Source organism: Protopterus annectens, chromosome 3.part0 (assembly GCF_019279795.1).
Source record: "Protopterus annectens isolate FY-2018-M chromosome 3.part0, PAN1.0, whole genome shotgun sequence".
Taxonomy (NCBI): Eukaryota; Metazoa; Chordata; order Ceratodontiformes; family Protopteridae; genus Protopterus; species Protopterus annectens.
In genome coordinates, this window is record NC_056731.1 from 66,871,243 (window position 1) to 66,889,734 (window position 18,492).

The 18,492-nt window shown below is 38.1% G+C and overlaps 1 protein-coding gene across 1 annotated transcript in view; it reads right to left on the bottom strand.

Moving 5' to 3' along the window:
• Window positions 1-18,492, bottom strand: part of LOC122796259 (polypeptide N-acetylgalactosaminyltransferase 4-like) — a 768,714-nt gene that overhangs the window by 301,002 nt on the left and 449,220 nt on the right. Inside the window, exon 6 of the mRNA XM_044064588.1 lies at window positions 6,602-6,778. Within this exon, the coding sequence (XP_043920523.1) occupies window positions 6,602-6,778 (177 nt within the window). The remainder of the gene's footprint in view (window positions 1-6,601; window positions 6,779-18,492) is intronic.

An 18,492-nucleotide genomic window follows, 5' to 3' on the forward strand; every position in this document is an offset into this window, starting at 1 on the left:
GGGAGCCAAGATAAAAGGTGAATGGTCTGAGGAATCAGAAATGGCCACAGCAAAGTCACACATTCGTGGCGAAGGCACTTTAGCAGTCTGCTGTAGTGGCAAGGACTGTTTAGAAATTTTCTTCTTTTTTAGCTGAAAGAAGGAAGAATCACATTGGCAGTAGTCAATAAAAAGTACAGTTTTGTACCTACCATAAATGTAGATGTTCAAGTGCTAATACAGCTGCAGTAATAACAGATGGGTTCTCTGCCGTCAGGCGGGTCCTCAGTCGGCCAAATTCCAAAGTCTAGGTCCGGCGTCGGTTGTTGTCGCTTTCTTTCCTGACGTCAGTGAGGCAGGAGTATACAAGACACAGCCGACGCCATTTTCTTCAGTCTTTCTTGCCCCAGATGTCAGGTGCCCCGAGAAGGAAGGCAATACATAAATTATATTTATATACATGCAATGCAATATAATCAAAAATCAGTAGTTGCAAGCAAATATACCATAGAAGGATAACCCAATCAGGTTGTATGAAGAGGGGTTAGGCCCTAGGCCTTTACCAAGAGGGAAAGGAGGGAGGGAAAACTGTACTGCAGCTGTATTAGCACTCGAACATCTACATTTATGGTAGGTACAAAACTGTACTATGTTCATCGTGCATACAGCTGCAGTAATAACAGATGGGTAGAATCCCAAAGCTACGCACAGGGTGGTAGGCACTAGGTGGAACTGGGATGAGCCAGAATGCCCTGCAACACAGCAGTGGCAAAGCCTGCTCTAGTTTTGGAATATAAAGGCAGGTGGTAGTGTTTTGTGAAGGTATGCACAGAACTCCAAGTGGCTGCCTCCAAAATATCTTTGGTAGGAACTCCTCTGAGGAAGGCTGTAGAGGTAGCTGTGGCCCTGGTGGAGTGGGATCTGATGCCTGTAGGGACAGATTTTCCATGATAGGAGTAACAAAACCGTATGCAGTGGCCTATCCATTTTGAAATTGTCTGTTTGGTAACTGGTTACCCTTGAGCTCCTACAGCATAGGACACAAAAAGTCGTTCTGATTTCCTGAAAGGCTTTGTTCTGTCCAAATAATAACGTAGCTGTCTACGGATGTCTAAGGAGTGTAGCAGCCGTTCCCCTTTGTTTTGAGGATTGGGGTAAAAGGTAGGTAAGTGTATGGCTTGATTTAAAGCTACCCTGGATACCACTTTAGGCATAAATGACAGGTTGGTTCGAAGGGAAACCCTGTCCTGATGGAAGTTGAGAAAGGGCTGCACAGCCATGAGGGCTTGTAGTTCCGAAACCCTACGAGCTGAGGTAATGGCCAGAAGGAAGGCTATTTTCCAGGACAAATATTGCAAATCTGCTGAGGCAGCTGGTTCAAAGGGAGGCGATGTTAATTTTTCTAGAATGTAATTAAGATCCCAGGCTGGCATTGGTTGTTTCCTTGGTGGTCTTATATGCTTAGCCCCTCTGAGGAACTGTCTTAAGAGTGGGTGAGAGAATAAGGGTGGATCAGTGTTGAATTCTGCAGAAATGGCTGAGGCATGGATTTTTATGGAGGAAAATGAAAGTCCACTGTTTAGCAGCTCAGCTAGATACTGTAATACCTGAGGCAAATTCAGTTTTCTAGGGTCCTGGCCTTTTTTCTCATTCCAAGAGCAAAACCGTTTCCATTTTGCGGAGTAAGCCTTTCTAGTAGATGGCCTTCTGGCCTCCAAAATGACATCCTGCACCTCTTTGGGAAGTAGGGTCTGTTGTGGTGTTAAGGAATTTTCCATGCAGCGAGATTGAGTGTTTTCAGCTGACTGTGAAGAGTTTTGTAGCTGTGCTGAGTTAGCAGAAGAGGCATTAGAGGTAGGGACCTGGGAGGAGTATGTGTTAGGCTCCTCAGGAGTGGGTACCAGTGTTGTCTTGGCCAGTCTGGAGCAATCAGTATCATCTTTGGTCTGTCTGCTCTTGCTTTCAAGAGTACCTTGGGCAGAAGAGGCAGAGGTGGGAAAGCGTAAACTGTCCATGCTGTCCAACTGAATGAAAGGGTGTCCACTCTCCAGGCCTTTGGATGAAAGGTCCTTGAACAGAACTTTTCCAATTGATGATTCCTGTGGGAGGCGAAGAGATCTATGTCTGGACTCCCCCACACTTGGATTATCTTTGTAAACACTTGAGGATGCAACTTCCATTCATGTGGATCTGTCATATTTCTGCTTAGATTGTCTGCCAGCGTGTTTTCCAAACCTGGCAAGTACTGTGCCTGAAGTTCGATTTGCCATTCCAGAGCCAAGTTCCAAAGTGCCGGTTTTGGCGTGGTGTCCATGAGGCTAGTCTGCACAGGGGGTATGAATGTGTTCCTCCTTGTTTGTTTATGTACCACATTACTGTGGTGTTGTCTGTTCTTATCAATAATTGTCCTGGATGCAGGAGGTCCTTGAAAGCTGTAATTGCATTTATCACTGCTAGCATTTCTTTCTGATTGATGTGAAGGTGCTTTTCCTTTTGGGACCATTTGCCCTGAATGCACCTGTCTGTCATGTGCGCCCCCAGGCGTAATCTGAGGCGTCTGTTGTGATGACTTGATTTGCTTGAGGCTTGCAGAATGGGAGACCTGTGTTTGTTTGACATGCTTGGGCCCACCATAGAAATTCCTTTTGCAAACATGGAATTATTGGTATTATTGTTTCCAAACTGTGGCTGTGTTGAGACCATAGGTTTTTTAGGTACCATTGAAGTTTCCTCATATGCAACTTTGCACATGGGATTAAAAGAATGCAAGATGCCATGAAGCCCAGAGCCTGCAGGATTTTCCTTGCAGTAAGCCTGGTACAATTTGCTAGTATTTTGAAGTACTGAGTTAGTTGCCCCTGCTTTTCTGGCGTAGGATAGGCCATCTGGGTGTTTGTGTCCAAGTTGGCACCCAGGAAAGTTATTTTCTGAGATGGTGTTAGCCTGGATTTCTCTTTGTTGACTGTGTATCCCAGGGAATTCAGTAACCGTGTTACATAAGCCAGATGTTCCAGAAGTATGTGCTTGCTGTCCGCTTGGATCAGGCAGTCGTCCAAATAAGGGTAAATTTGTATCCCTTGAAGTCTGCAGTTGGCAATTACTGATGCCAGGTATTTCGTAAATACTCTGGGTGCAGTAGATAAGCCAAAGGGCAATGCAGAGAATTGATAGTGAATTGAACCTGCAAGAAATCTGAGGTATCTTCTGCAGTTTTGTCTGATTGGGACATGCAGGTATGCCTCCTTGAGGTCCAATGTTACCAGCCAAAACTTCTTGCCCAGCATGGAAAGAAGCTGCTGTAATGTGAGCATCTTGAATTTTGGTACGAGTAAGAATGTGTTTAGGATGGATAAGTCCAAAATGGGTCTCCAGTCGGTTCCTTTCCTTGGTACCAGAAATAGCCTGGAATAAAAACCTTGACCTTGTTCGTGAGTAGGTACCTCTTGAATAGTTTTCATGTCTATGAGCTTTGAAATTTGTAGTTGTGCCTCTGCCCTTTGATTGTGTGGCAGGTTTGGCATGCCTCTCATTTTTGGAAGAGTATGAAAATGAAATCTGTAGCCTCTGTTTATAACGTCCAGGATCCATTTGTCTGTTGTGACAATATGCCAATTTCTTGTAAATAATGCCAGCTTTCCTCCCAAGGGTGCTGCCAGCTGAGACCTGCTTGGCATGGAAAGGAGGAAGTCACTGGGTTTGTTTCCTGTATTGTTGTGCACTGTCTTCGCCACCTCTTGGTGCTGGAGTTTGCCATTGCCTGCCTCTATATGATCCTTGTGATTGTCCTCTGCCCCTTGTGCACCTGTATGTACCTCTTTGGGGCTTGTCCGTGGCTGGAAAGGACCAGTTTTTTGAAGGCCAATTTCTGCTAAAACGTGGTGGTTGAACCTGTAGAAAAGCTTTGACAGTTTGCATAGATTTGGCTTTTTCTTCCGTTTTCCGTAGTATCTCCTCAGCATTAGTACCAAATAGCACATCCTTTTGTAAAGTAGCATCTAGTAGTTTAGCTTTCACATGATCAGGTAAGATTTGTTCCCTAAGCCAGGCATGTCTACGAATGACTGATCCTGTAACAGCAGCTCTACTTGAGGCCTCTAGGGCATCATAGCCACATTGTAAGGTGTGTTTACCCACTTGTTCTGCACTATGCATCATATCCTGCAACTCCTTCAAATCTGGTTGTTCAGGTTGAGACATTTTATTTCTTAATTGTGCTAACAGAAACTGCTGATATTTAAGCATATGAAACTGACAATTTAAGGCCCTCATGGCTAGGGTGGCCGCGGTATATACCTTTTTTCCCCACCTTTCTAAGGATCTTGACTCTCTTTCGGAAGGTAGTGGATTCTTAGCAGTAGAGGCCTTCATTCCCTTGGGGCCTTGAGAAATGGTTTCAGGGTCAGCATTATGGCTTTTGTAAAGAAAATGGTGGGAGTTAGGAACTCTGTAGTACCTATCAGGCTTGACTGGGGCAGGAGGCAGGGAATCTGGATTAAGGCAAGCCTCTGAATAAACATCATCAAGTATGTCCAAGACAGGAGGTATCGCCAGAGGTCTGTGTTGAGGTAACAAAAGAAATTCCCTAAGTCTTTTCTTGGAATCAGAAAAGTCTTGGCCTTCCCAATGGAAGTGTCCCCTCAAGGTGTGCAAGGTTTCCCCAAAAGAAAAATCCTCTGGAGGAGATACAGAAGGAATGGACTGCTCTGCATCAGAATCTTCAAAAGGGGAGTAAGAGCGTTCCTCTACATCAGAATGTTCTGAAAAAATGGAGCCCTGATCAGAAGAGGGAGAATCTTCCTCCACTCTGGGTCTCTTGTCTGGAGGGGGTTGGGAACCCCTGATAAGAGTAATTAAATCCTCAGCCATTTTAAGCATCTGCTTTTTAGGCATGGGGCCTGGAGATGGGCTCTGTGCAACAGGCCTCTTGGGATGCCTGGCTGATTTGGACTTAGTAAAGGCCTTAATGGAAAAGGAAGATGAGGGTCTAAAGACACCATGGGTGGAAGTGGACCTGTCCACATTAGGAGGCTCAACGCTCACAGTGGCTTTGGTGGTTGTAGTCTGGGTATGGGCTGAGGTACCTGCGGTCTCGGTTACAGAAGACACCACCAAAGAAGTGTCGTCGGTAGTCAGGGACTGCATAGGCGTCTCGCTGAGAACCGGACCACGTGTAGCCGGTTTTGGCGTGGTGTCGGTGGAGACCGCGGACCCCACGTGTCGGTCCTTGTCCTTGCGTTTTTTGGACAAAACGGTAGTCGGAGTCTCCGACGACATTTTATAATCAAAGGCTTTACCAAAAAGGTGTTGGGCGAACTCCGCCCGACGCTTAATAGTTTATTGAAAGTAGCGCAAAAGCGACAGCCCGAGACGTCGTGGTCTGGGCCTAAACAAGGTATGCAGAGGGAATGGAAATCCTTATGTGGTATTTGCTTCCCACAAGAAATACAATTGTTAACTTTTTCTGACATCGGTCTGAGGCAAGAAAAGTTTCCCCAACGGGGTACTTAGCTTTAAAGAAGACTTTGGTTTCCAATTTTTTGTAAATTCAGGAGCTGGCCGACCGGCAAAAAAGACTGAAGAAAATGGCGTCGGCTGTGTCTTATATACCCCTGCCTCACTGACGTCAGGAAAGAAAGCGACAACAACCGACGCCGGACCTAGACTTTGGAATTCGGCCGACCGAGGACCCGCCTGACGGCAGAGAACCCATCTGTTATTACTGCAGCTGTATGCATGATGAACATCAGGTAAGCATTAAAAAAAAGTAAGTTTTTTTCCCAGGAAAACACAGGAAAAAGCACTTTAACCACCTTTCCCCACCCCTCCCAAAAGTAAAGTACCACAACTTTACTAGAGACAAAGTAGTTTTGAGTTACTTTAAACAACTTTTTTCCACAGAAATAAAAAGTAACGCTCCTGTTTAAAAATTGTTAAAAGTAACATGACAGTCAATAAATACAACTTTTCTTAGCTTAAAATTAATATTTTCAAAGAAAAAAGATCACTTGCTGTCACAAATAACAGATTTTTATCTGCCCGGCAAGGGAAAGCATTAGCCAACTGCCGATCCTTGAAAGTCTGCAAGGGGAGCATCTTCGGCAGCAAGAAAGCTCTGAAGGGCTTGGGGCCCAAATCTGACTTTTTAATCAGCTCAGCTCAATCTGACTAATGATTTGGGTGAACAGAAGGTGCCCTGAAGCTTTGGAAGCTGTCTGACTGTTATATCCTTAGCAAGATACAACACATATAGCAAGCCTAATGATGGTCACCATCTGGGAATACACAGGGCAATCCTTCAGTTGCATACTGTACACCTACATCCCTGGATTGGACTGGACATTAGTGCAGAATGTGGCTATCAAGTCATTTTTACTCAAACCAGTATGTGAGAGTTCTTCTGATTTACTCATTTTAATCAAGCTGTGCCACTGTTATCATGGAATATGCTCCTTTTGCCAGAGTCAATATCATGACAACCATTAACAATTCCATATCATTAAAAGAAACCATTTCTGAATTCTACAATTATAGTGAAGTACAACATTTACATTTTTAAAGCCAAGAAAACATACATCATCTAGCAGTACTAATGAATACACTACAATGTTTTCAACAAGCATACCTTCCTTGCAGGAGGGTTACGATTGTAAAAGTGGTTCTTGTAATCATCCATCCATACTTCTGCAGCACGTGCTGTGTTCTGTAGGAAATTTGGCCTTGCATATGGAGCACGTTTTGGGAAGACATGACCTACATGCGAACATGGATGGATCTCAAGCGTTCCATGACACTGCCACACCTAAAGAAGAAAAATGTTTAGGAAAAAGAATATACTCTGACAAAAAAGCATGCTACAAGGACCAATCTTATAGTTATTATTAGTGACACCACAACTGAAAACAGTGTACCAGTTCTTTGACATTGTCTTGCTAAATCTCTGATATACATTACATAAAGCTCACCTAAAATATTAAAGAAAGTAAACATTTTACTTAGAATGCAGAGGAGAATGCATTTTTAGACTGTGCTTTCTCAAATGAAAGCTTATTCAGCAACTACAAAGATTTTTAATAAACAATAAAACAAAAATAGTTATCATAATTCATATAAACTTGATGCAATTCAAATGAGAGCCATTACTAATTAGTTTGCTTTATGTGGCCAAAAAAGAGAAAAAAAAAACAGATAAAAAGTTACCATAAATACCCTTGTGATATTTGCAGACATTAATAATGTTTTGCACTGAAATACAAGGACAAATACTCTGTTAAGATACAAGCTAGTGGTGTATGTCCAACGTACAAAATGCATAACATTGATCTTCAGATATTTTTGTCCAATGCAACCTACCAAAGGACACAGCATCTAGATAAGATGAAGTCTGTATCCAAACAAATATACATCTAGGCAAACATACAGGTTAAATTGTCAGAAAATGGCCCAAAATGTAAATTTCTGAACTGAGAGAAGGAGCAGAGCTGCAACTAAGGTTGAACAAAGACAGAAGCTATTATGTGGTGCGATTGGCAATGGCATTTAAGAATACACTAGTTACATCACAGCTTCTTAAATTAATGCATTTAGTGCCTTAATGTGTTAGGAACTAAACCAAGGAAAATACGCTGCTACAATTACTACTAACATATCTACTTATGAAATGCAAGATGCAAACCTCCTGCGGCGGTAGGACCCAGGACAAATACCTCATGTGTCTCCCTTTAAGCTGCTCATGAAAACATTTATTGGACCAAACAAATGAAGCATACCAAGAAATGATTAAAAATAATGTATTTGCCACTTGAGTAGAAACTGCTGCCCTGTCTACGATACTAGAAAAAAGGTTCATACAGCACCAATAACAAGGGTAAGGATAAGCAAAACAAACTCAAAAGGAACGTCAGCCTAATACAAATTTAGCAAACATACTTAAAAAAATACATAAAGGCATTAAAAAGACCATACACTGGCTAGCTACCTTGACTTAAATCAGACTGGACCTGTAAAATGAAACTCACAATGGCCATTATTCATCACTTTCACAGAATGTTGTAATTAGCTCTGGAAACACAGTTACCTGGTCTTGCTCTTATTAGCTTGGGATAAAAAAGGCATTTGACAATATGGATTATGCTTTACTGAAATGGAAGTTGAAGGTGTGGGCATAAAATGTTTCCTAGTTAAATGGATTACAGCATGGTTAATGGCCTGAACCTTGCAAACTGGAAAGTACAGTACAAAAGAACAATGACAGCAGTATTGTGTACTTTGGGGTTCATTCTCTTATGGGTTTCATGCAGACAAGTTTCCTGCATATACCCATCTCCTTATCTTTATTCAACAAGTCTGTCTCCCACTAATACAAGTAAATTTTTATATGTGAAATTAGTACATTATTTCTTAACTTTTATTGTTACAGAGTTGCAGCTCCCTACCATCCTTCTAACTATACCAGCACTTCAGTGAGTTCACATTTGACCTCTGTCTTTGCAAAGCTCCTGGCCTCTTAGATAATTTCTGTGATTAACTTCTCTCAGTCCACGTGCTCATGTAACTTCTCAGCTTTCCCTTGCTAAAATAACAAGCAAACAAACAAAAATCATGTCTACTTATTCTTCTATACTCAAGTGAGTGCAGGTTTACCATCGTACTCTGGCTCTACAATACAGTTCAAAGGGTCTATATTAGAACATCGAAGTTTCAGAACTTCGAATGTTCTAATATCGACCCCTAATAAGCGAAAGCTGAAAATAGCGAAGTTGTCCGTTACTGTCGCTTCACTACTTTCAGCTCTGTGGTGGAAAGTTACGGGTCAGGTTCCGGTAAGTGTGCGACTGTGTGGACATGAGGGTTAGGTCGGGTTAGGTGAGTTAGGGTTAGGGCGTGGGACAGGTAAGTGTGCGAATGTGTGGACATAAGGGTTAGGGCGCAGGTGAGGTGTGTGTGCGATAGTGACGGACCATAGGGTTAGGGTTTGGATTAAGGTAAGTGGGTAGATAGTGGTGTATGTACAGTTTACTGTAGGTTTAGATGTAAGATTTTAGGTGTGTGTCTGTGGATTGCTGTTTGTTTGGTGTGTTTGTGTTGTGTGTATGTGTTTTGGAACAGCAATTTTTTTCCCTAGGAAAAAATTAGCTGTTCTGAATTTTCAATGTTATCAGTTTTCAGTTACTAGGGGTAGATATTAGAACATTCGAAGTTCTGAAACTTCGATGTTCTAATATAGACCAAGTTCAAACATTGCCTTATTTTTTACAATCTTATTAGGACCTGTTAGTTTTGCTTTATGTCTTTATTCTTAATGAGGGACAACATAAAGAAACTATGTTCTGAATTTGTTCTTATTACAGTCTTGTTTAGAGGTATCACAATTTCAGCATCTCGAGTTCATATATTATGTTTATAGAAACAGACCAATGAGTAGTCGCACTGCTTTTCTTTTTTTTCCTAGTTGTTTTTCATACTTATTTCTTTCGGGTAGAGCTATGCAAAAGACAACAGACTCAACACCTTGTGTTATTCCTTTACTTGCCACTTTACAGTACTGTTTCATCTCCACCTTTCATTTCCAAACAGTGTAACCCTATCCATATTAAGGTATTCTATTTTAATTCGACTATTTATGTGAGCCACCTACCATCTCCTGAAGGAGCATATTGTCCTGCAGAAGACCTGATGTGTACAACTAAACTTTTACCACTTGTTTATTTAACATACACCACTGCAGCTCACACTATTAAAAATGGGGAAAATAAGTAACTCACTGAAGCTGTTACTGGACTTATTTGCAAATACTAAACTGTTGTTCAAAAAATACCACTGATGAACGAATATGATCCTTCTGTGTTTACTTCAGTCTTTATTGAAATCAAGAAGAAAAAAAGGTTATCCATTGCAGTTTTTGTATAACTGAAGGTAGGTGACAGAACAGGAAAGCTGTTTGCAGTGCAGCATCACAATTCTTGGTTCTTTGGGGGGGGGGGGTTGCCTTCTTTGAGGGACTTTCATGATATTCATTTTGTTCATGGGGTATTATTTCTTCTGAAATCTGAAAGGCATACTGGTAAGCAAATTAGTGGTACTTAAACTGCACCTTGACCTACATGCGAGTTTGAATGGGTCCTGCAATGGGCTGGCATCTCCTCCAGGACTGGTTCCTGCCTTAATCTGGTTGATTATCTACACAGGCTCTGGCTGTCCACAACACGAATAGAAAAAGCAGATATGGAAAATACTCTTTTTATCACCTCTCTGATGACTCTGCCTAATCATCTATGTCTTATTACAATGTATTAAAGCTCTGAGTGAAATCTGTTTTTGTCCCTCCAATGCATCTCACCTTAACAGAAAGGGTATGTACAAATGTTGATCTTGCATATATTGTATTTACATTCTGAAAAATCCATACAAAGACTTTTTCTCATTTAAAAAAGACACTGGCTAAGATCACTTCAATTGTAGCAGTTCTTTTGTTGTTTATTTAGCAATTTGCTCATAATGCGAATCACTTTATATCAGCAAGATGAACCACTGACTAAACCAATGATTACATGAACATCAAAATCTGTATGCAATTAAACTCTTGTACACGAAAAAATAAATTGTTTCAGCATATGTCTACAGCTACATATTTGAACTTTAACAATTTTAACTATTTACAGTACTTGAAAAGAATGGCAGCAGTTCCAGGGGACGTGACACTGAAACACTATTTGAAGCAAAGGAATTGTCCTGACTATTGTCTTTAAATGCCAACCATTCTCCTGGTTTGAATGATTGGTACTGAAAGTTGTTGTTGTTTTTTTTTAATTAAGACCATTAAGATAACATTTTACTTTCAGGTATGAAATGTTTAATGACTTATGTGTTTTTATTGGTACTTTGAAGGCCCATAATGAAAATTTAATGTACAACAGTTGTGCTTAAAATTACTTGATTTTGTTTCTGAAAGCATCTCTTTATGTACTGTTAATTGAGACAAAGTTGCTGCATGTTTTAATAAAATCGCTCATGTTTTAACTTTACTTTTACTGCTCACTGCTATTTTACTACTGTTTCCTCCTGCTTCAACTTCATGGTGCATTTCTGCTTTTTGAGTTTGAGTTTTTGCATATAGCCATTCTCCACACTTTTTATTTTAAAAATAAAGGGCTACATCTGCCACTTAATTTCAGAACTTTCAGACAGTAAAAACAGGAAGCTCAGCTACAAAGTGTACTTATGATTAGTATTCTACTCTAAGGTCAATGCAGGTAAATGACTCCACTACTTTGACTGTTTAAACCATGGTGTTTGAGCTAAGGCATGTTACAAATGAAAAAAACAATCTGTTTTCTTCAGAAACATGTAGAATTTTAAGGCTGTTATAAAATAGCTAGGAAATACATATTTTGAGCAGTGCATCATTCTGCATACTAAACAAAAGTCATATACCCCTTGCCAGTAACACTAAAACAATTGTGTATGCCAAATTATTTTACATTTCATGAAATGACAACTCAGGATATATATATATATATATATATATATATATATATATATATATATATATACACACACACACACACACACACACACACACACACACACACACACACACACACACACACACACACACACACACACACACACACACACACACACACACACGCACACATGCACACACGCACACATGCACACACGCACACACATTCTGGAACACTGCTGCATTCCTTATCCTGAGAAGTCACATACTGAGAACTGGAATCACAGTATAATGCAGACTATCAGATTGTGACAGTGAAAGACTGAACAACCTCAGCAACTGGCACCTATGAACACATCATACATCAGTCATAGCTCCCTCTATTTTTTACACTGTGTGTATATGAATACAGTAACTGCAGGTTTTTACATGTTGTATTACTGTTTACTTAATTTTATATTAATGTCAAGATTATGTTTTATTAAATTGCTTCATTTCAGCTGCATACTATATATTTTACTTGTAGTTGCACACAGTCATCCAGTAAATGATGCTGTCATTGCAGAAAGGTACATCCTACCCAAGAATCTTAGGTATCACTTCTTCCCTTCACAACACTCTGGCCATTAAAGATTTACTTCTTCATGGTCCTACCTTGGGGATCAGTGGAGGAAGAAAAGCATACTACCATAATGGATGTGGCAAAATGTTTCTCATGCACTAGTCTTTCTTTTAGTTTACTATGTTGATATGTAGCATACAAGAGAGGTGGTAAAACTGTGTGCCTCCTCGCAACTACCCTGGCCAAGGATCAATTCCTTCACTGCTACATTTAGAAGAACCACATAAGTCTGTTTATGTTTGATGTTGATCATCTTGTACTTTATAGCACTAGGGCTTAATTTGATAGTCTGGTACTTTATACTCCTTAGGGTTGGTTTACGTGGATTCACCATGTGGAGGGATTCTGCCTCCCCCCACAAACTCCCTCACTTACTTTGAATGCACTAACTGCAGAGTCACTCAGCCATGAGAAAAAAGAAAAGCCAAAATCTCAATCAACATCAGTGCACAAAATAAGAAACCATGCAAGCAGTGATTTCCTGTATAAAATATAATCAGGGAGATGCAAATTAGGGAACAAAAAATGACAAAGTTAACTGCAGAAGTGTATTCAGGCAAATTATTGATGTCACAGCATGAATTACTTCAAATGGAAGTATCAATCTTACGTTATCTTTTCAGACAAATATGTAATATTATCAGATTTCAGTTAATGCTTTTATCTGTGTTCAGATGAACTTGGCAGAAAAAAGGCATTTCTTTAGTTTTAGTTACTAGAATATAACATTTACCAGACTTCGGCTTAGCTTTTATCTGTGTTCAGAGGATACTGGCATTAAAGGTATTCCTTCAGTGTTATTTTAGTTAGTTTCCAGAATATAACATTTATACACAACTATTTCAGATGTTCAATATTAATATGTTTCACTTTAGTGCAAGTTTTAGTCAGATTTCAGAATATAACTAATACTCGGGTATACATTTCTAACAGCATTACTAGAGAATTTACAACATGCATAAGTAGTATGCTTATATAATTAGAACATATTTTGCTGAATTACATCACACCTCACTTTACTCGGTCATTAGTTTTAAGGGTAAAGTGACAGAATTATTTGTAACAAGCTTATCAAGAGAAGTTGCCTAAAGAATAAGTTGCAACAGTTATTTAATATACTAAAGGCATGACAGGTCTGCCTTAATTTGTTAAGTTGTTACAGAATGCAATGCAGATTACATAATGATTATTATACATTTGAAGGTTAAAAAGAAACTGGCAGGATATGCAAAGGTATAGATCTGAAATGCAGAAAGCAGATTTTATAGGGTTGCCACCTTTTCAAATGGCCAAAGTGGGACATTTTTGGTACAAACATCAGATTTTACAGGCCGACCCATACCCACGTCCAGTACAAAGGTTAAAACTTAACTTTTTTGCTTAAATAAAAGCTTACTCTTGTAGCATTTTAGTTGCTTATTCTGTTTCTTATAACATTTAGGTATTTTAGATACAGAATAACTGTTTAATGCAACTATTATATAAAATATAGGAGATAATTTTGTCCTAAAACCTCAGGACATTTGCCATTTTTACAATTTTTTGTCAGGACACAACTACCCAAAGAGGGACTGTCCCTCGCAAAGTGGGACAGGTGATAACCCTAAGATTTTAGCAAATGGGCTTCTTCCATTAAAGCACATAGATTTTTACAGGATATTCGAGACACAAATTTAGAATGCAGATATATTTCATAGCGCATAAAAATAGAAAAGGTAACAAATCTAGCTGGAGATTTAAAGAAACAAATTAATACAGTATGCTGTAATTATGCTTTGAGATATGTATATTATACAGATAGAGTGTATATGGATCTTGTTATGCAGAATATTTAATATCAGTTATAAGACATGTTAAGGACTTGCCCAGTTACAATTAAATAATAAAGTTAAATGACTTCAAAAGTTTATTTATTTATAATCTTCCCTCCTAAAAATATTTAAGATATTAAATTCCACTCAAAATTTTCTTTGGGTCCCCAATAAACCAAAACTATCCTTTGATTGGCATATTAACAGTTGGCAAGAAAGTGGATTAAGTTTTTTAAATGTTGAATTATATGCCAAATCCACAATTCTCACTTAATACCTCTATGGTTAAATTCCTCTTACCAATCCACTTGGAAATCCTTTCATGAAAGATTAATAAATAATAACAGTTATGTTGTAGACTCTTTCTCTAAATTTAGAATTGATAAAATTTACTGGATCTTGAAAGATTTGCATTTAAATGAAAAGAAAAAATACTACTCCTCCCCTTCACCAATTACATCCTTATAAAATTTAAAAGATTCATGAATTCTAATTATCAAGTTTTATTGTTCCGTATATCAAATATTGTGGGTTGCTTGTGAACCTTTAATATAACCAAAATGCTAGACCTCAGAGATGCAAATTTAATCTTTTGGCATCAATTCTTAATCTGAAATAAATCACATAATACAGATTAACTTCTTGCAAGACACTGTTTAGAATATTATTGGTTGACTATATAATCTTGTAAAAAATAAGTTAGTGATAAAATCAAAATGTCCATGGTTTTCAAACAAAACATATACCAAAGATACTAGATTTTTTTTTTCAGAATCAGTAGGAACTCAGATAAAAATAAATCATACACATCAATAATTTATGAAATAATAATAAGAGAAGAGTTTGGTTTCACAGATTCTTTACTTTGGATTTACTCAACCAAGACTAATGAGAAGGCCTTTTCTGATGAAGATAAATACTTAATTCTTAAAATCTGCAATAAAATCTACTTCTTCTCTTCACTGGAAAATATACACATGGAGTTTTCTTCAAAGGGTTTTTTTTTTAACTCCACATAAAGCAGCTTTAATATACAACTATGGGAAAATTAATTGTTGGAGACATAATGAAGTCTCTAATGCAGACTGGTTTCATATGATATCGAATTGTAAAATAGTAACTCCTTTCTGGGTTGAATTTAGACATTTTGCCCAACCTCTGTGGACAGATAACGTTATAATTTCTAACTCCTTGATCTTATTTAATGGTCTAGTTCCAGACTCCATTCCTAGGGTGCAGGTGCCTCTCGTTTGGGCCCATTTTAGCTGCAGCAAGAAAACTAGTCACAAAGAATTGGAAATGTAAAACTACTCTCTTTCACTGAATTCATTAATTTAGCAAAAAAAAAAAAAAAAGTCTGTAAAAAAGAACTGTCAAATGCCAAAATGAGAACTTCGAATATTACTCGCCAATTTAGATTTTGGTCAAAATAAAGTGATTTACTTGATAAATTTTAATGATTTAGTTTTCTATGTTTGATTTTGTTCTGGACATGTAAATAGTTCTGTTTTTGTTCTAGTTATCTTTAAATAATTTTGTACAATCTTTGTTTTAAAATTAATAAAAAGTTGTTAAAAAAGATTTTCAGATAATTAACAGCCCATGAATGCTTATGTGACACTTACTGGTCAAAATTACAACTGCACATTTATTTACCAGATAAAGGGAAATTATTTTATAGCTGATGTATTAATTCTAGACATCATTATAACATAATTTGCAGACTGTACTAACACATTTGTAAAGTAATGAAATCCAACATAAATGCGGTTAGTAGAATAGACCCTACATAGGCCTGAAAATGTAGTCATATTAAATTCAGGCCTGTATCTTCATTCTATATTTCATATTTTAAACTTAACTACAGAAGTACATCCCTGTTCAGGTACCTCAGGAGAAGCTTTAAGATTGGGTTTCACTTAAAGGTAATTTGCTATATATAAATACAGAATTCTCTTTGCACAAGTCTAGAAATGCAGCCATAATAAAGCAGGCCTATATTTTCATTTTATATTTTACATTTTACATGCAGTTTCAGAGAATACAATTTCAAAGATAGGAATGTTTCAGTGAACGATACAAATGAAATTACCTTCATTCAAGGAGGTGCTAATTCTGATAAGAATAAAATGCGCTAAAAGAACATGCAGTACACTGAGAGATATGTCACACACTGAAGTCAGTACAGTGAGTTAGTTTAGACCGATATGCATAAAGTCACTGCAGTGCAGTCTACAGAAGTCAGGAAAATAATGCCAGTTAGTATTAATTCTGTCATTCAGTAGGAAAGGAACAATTCTGACATCATAATTCAGTCTGCTTCAGTTTCTCAGCACTGTTATTAAAGGACAGTAAGATTTGATTTGGATATTGTTGACATCTACCGCTACTGTATGTTGCTACTACATAATAAGCCACCTTCATTAGATCTTATGTGCACACTCTTATTCTGAAAGGTACAAGAAGATATGGCCCATAAAGGAGAAACCAAGATATTTCAGCACAGATCTGGGTAATTAAAAAAGAAAGACATTTCTTCAAGTTATTTCCAGTACATTACAGTTCTTTCAAATCTGACAGTGAAAATTTTCTTTAAGGGCAGCTTTATCAGAAGTGTTAACTACACTTTTGGAAAAGCAAGAATACAGGCTAAGATGTCAGGAATCTGAACCATGGCAAGAAAAATAAGTATACTTCAAATAGTTAATTACATTAGTCAAAGGTCTTGGAATCAGACTGTTCAGGGGATCTACACCTTTTGCAAAAGTCTTAATGACAGATTTTAATTCCCAAAACTATTTCCTAGTATTAAGCTTTCTGGACTGTCTGAGAGTGTGCCGAATTTGTCTCAAGAAAAACTGTGAGGGATTTTAATCCCATCCACCAAGAAGACAGACTGATGATTATGCTGTAGGGATGAACACGCAACTACTTCACTCCTAAGCATTGTACAAAATAAATCTCAAAAAGGTAATGTGCAACAACCAATGAAATATAACAGCAAAAAAATGATATAATATTAGTATACATTACTTTTCAAAATAAATATGAGTTACACTCGCTCAGTCAAATTAGATGTCCAAGAAATACCGAAAAGATCAGTATACAAAAATAAAAAGTAGTTAAATAATTCAAAGGATAAAGACAAAGGAGAACTAAACTGAAACAATCCATTTTGCATAACCATATTGCAGTTAAGAATATACAGTGATCTCCCAGTGGAAGGTCTGCAAGTCCACACAGAATCCAATATTCAAAATGTAAGCATTCCATGGATTCAAACCAATCTCTTGCCTGCAAGTTATCAAACGATGACTCTGACAATCTATAAATCACAGTGTTTCAGGGACAGTGCTGAAGTAACAATCTTGATAAAAGTTTGTACAGCTCTCTCCTTTCACAGTAGTATCAATCAGCCAAGCTCAGTGACATGGTGATGTAGTCACCAACCATGTTTTAACCATTCTAATAGTCATAAAAGGCAGTTGTTATCTGGTTGCAGTATATCAGTATAGATCTCCAAAAGGATAAAAAAGATTATGACAGTGGAAGTGTAACACAGTTTAAAATCCAGTGAAGTGTTAGGTGACAAGTCCACAAACTGCAATAAAAGTAGCAAAAAATGTACTTCTGTATGCACACAGTAAATATGAATCTGGAAAAAGGAGCAAAAAAACAAACAAATGCCAACCAGTAGCCTTCACCCCCCCCCATCACAAACATAATTCATCCAAACATATTCCAAACAAAGTACTACACATTTCGACAAATAAAACAAATAAAGTGGTTAGTAAAGGTGGCACAAACAGAATTGTATCTGCTAGCAGCTATCCACCATCATCTTGGACTAAGTGCTTAGATGAAAGATCTTCTGAAAGGGAAGAAGCCAGGCAGGATTAGTACACAGCAGCATCAAAAGACAGAAGCATAGTTGTCTTGGCCAGACTGAAGCAATGAGAATGACCATTCCTCTGAGTAAGACTTTCAGAATCACTATAACAGAAAGAAAGCCATACTTCAGTCACTAGTATAAATAATGCATCTACCTTCCTGCAATGTACAAGGGAGAAAAACAGAGAAAGGTGTCTGTTGAGACAAGTGGCAAACAGATTTCATCTGTGGTAAGCTACAGCGAGCTACCACCTGGAGAAAAACTGCAGATTTTAGTTGCCATTCATGTGCTACAGATGTATGTATGCTTAAAGAGTATGCTAGTACATTTTAATTTCTGGAAAGATAACTGCAAATAAAAAGAGTTGTGCTTTACTGCCCATTCCCCAATCTGGAAAGCACCTTTGCAAAATTAAGCGGCCATTTTTGACATACCACACTACTGTTGTGTTACTAGTGTTAATCTATAATAAACTAGGACTGAAGTCCTTAAAGGCCTCTGACAATCTTGACAGTTCCATCATATCCTTTAGGTTAATGTGGACAGTCAGCTCCTGAGGAGTCCACAAACCTTGACTTGAAAGTGCCCAGAATTGTGTTGACCAAGTATAATCTATGGAATCTGTCAAATGTTTTTCTACTTTTGGAGACATCAAGAATATGCCTTTCTGCAGCCTGATGGGATCATACCGTCACAAAATTCTTTTTGTACCAGTTCAACCTGTCTC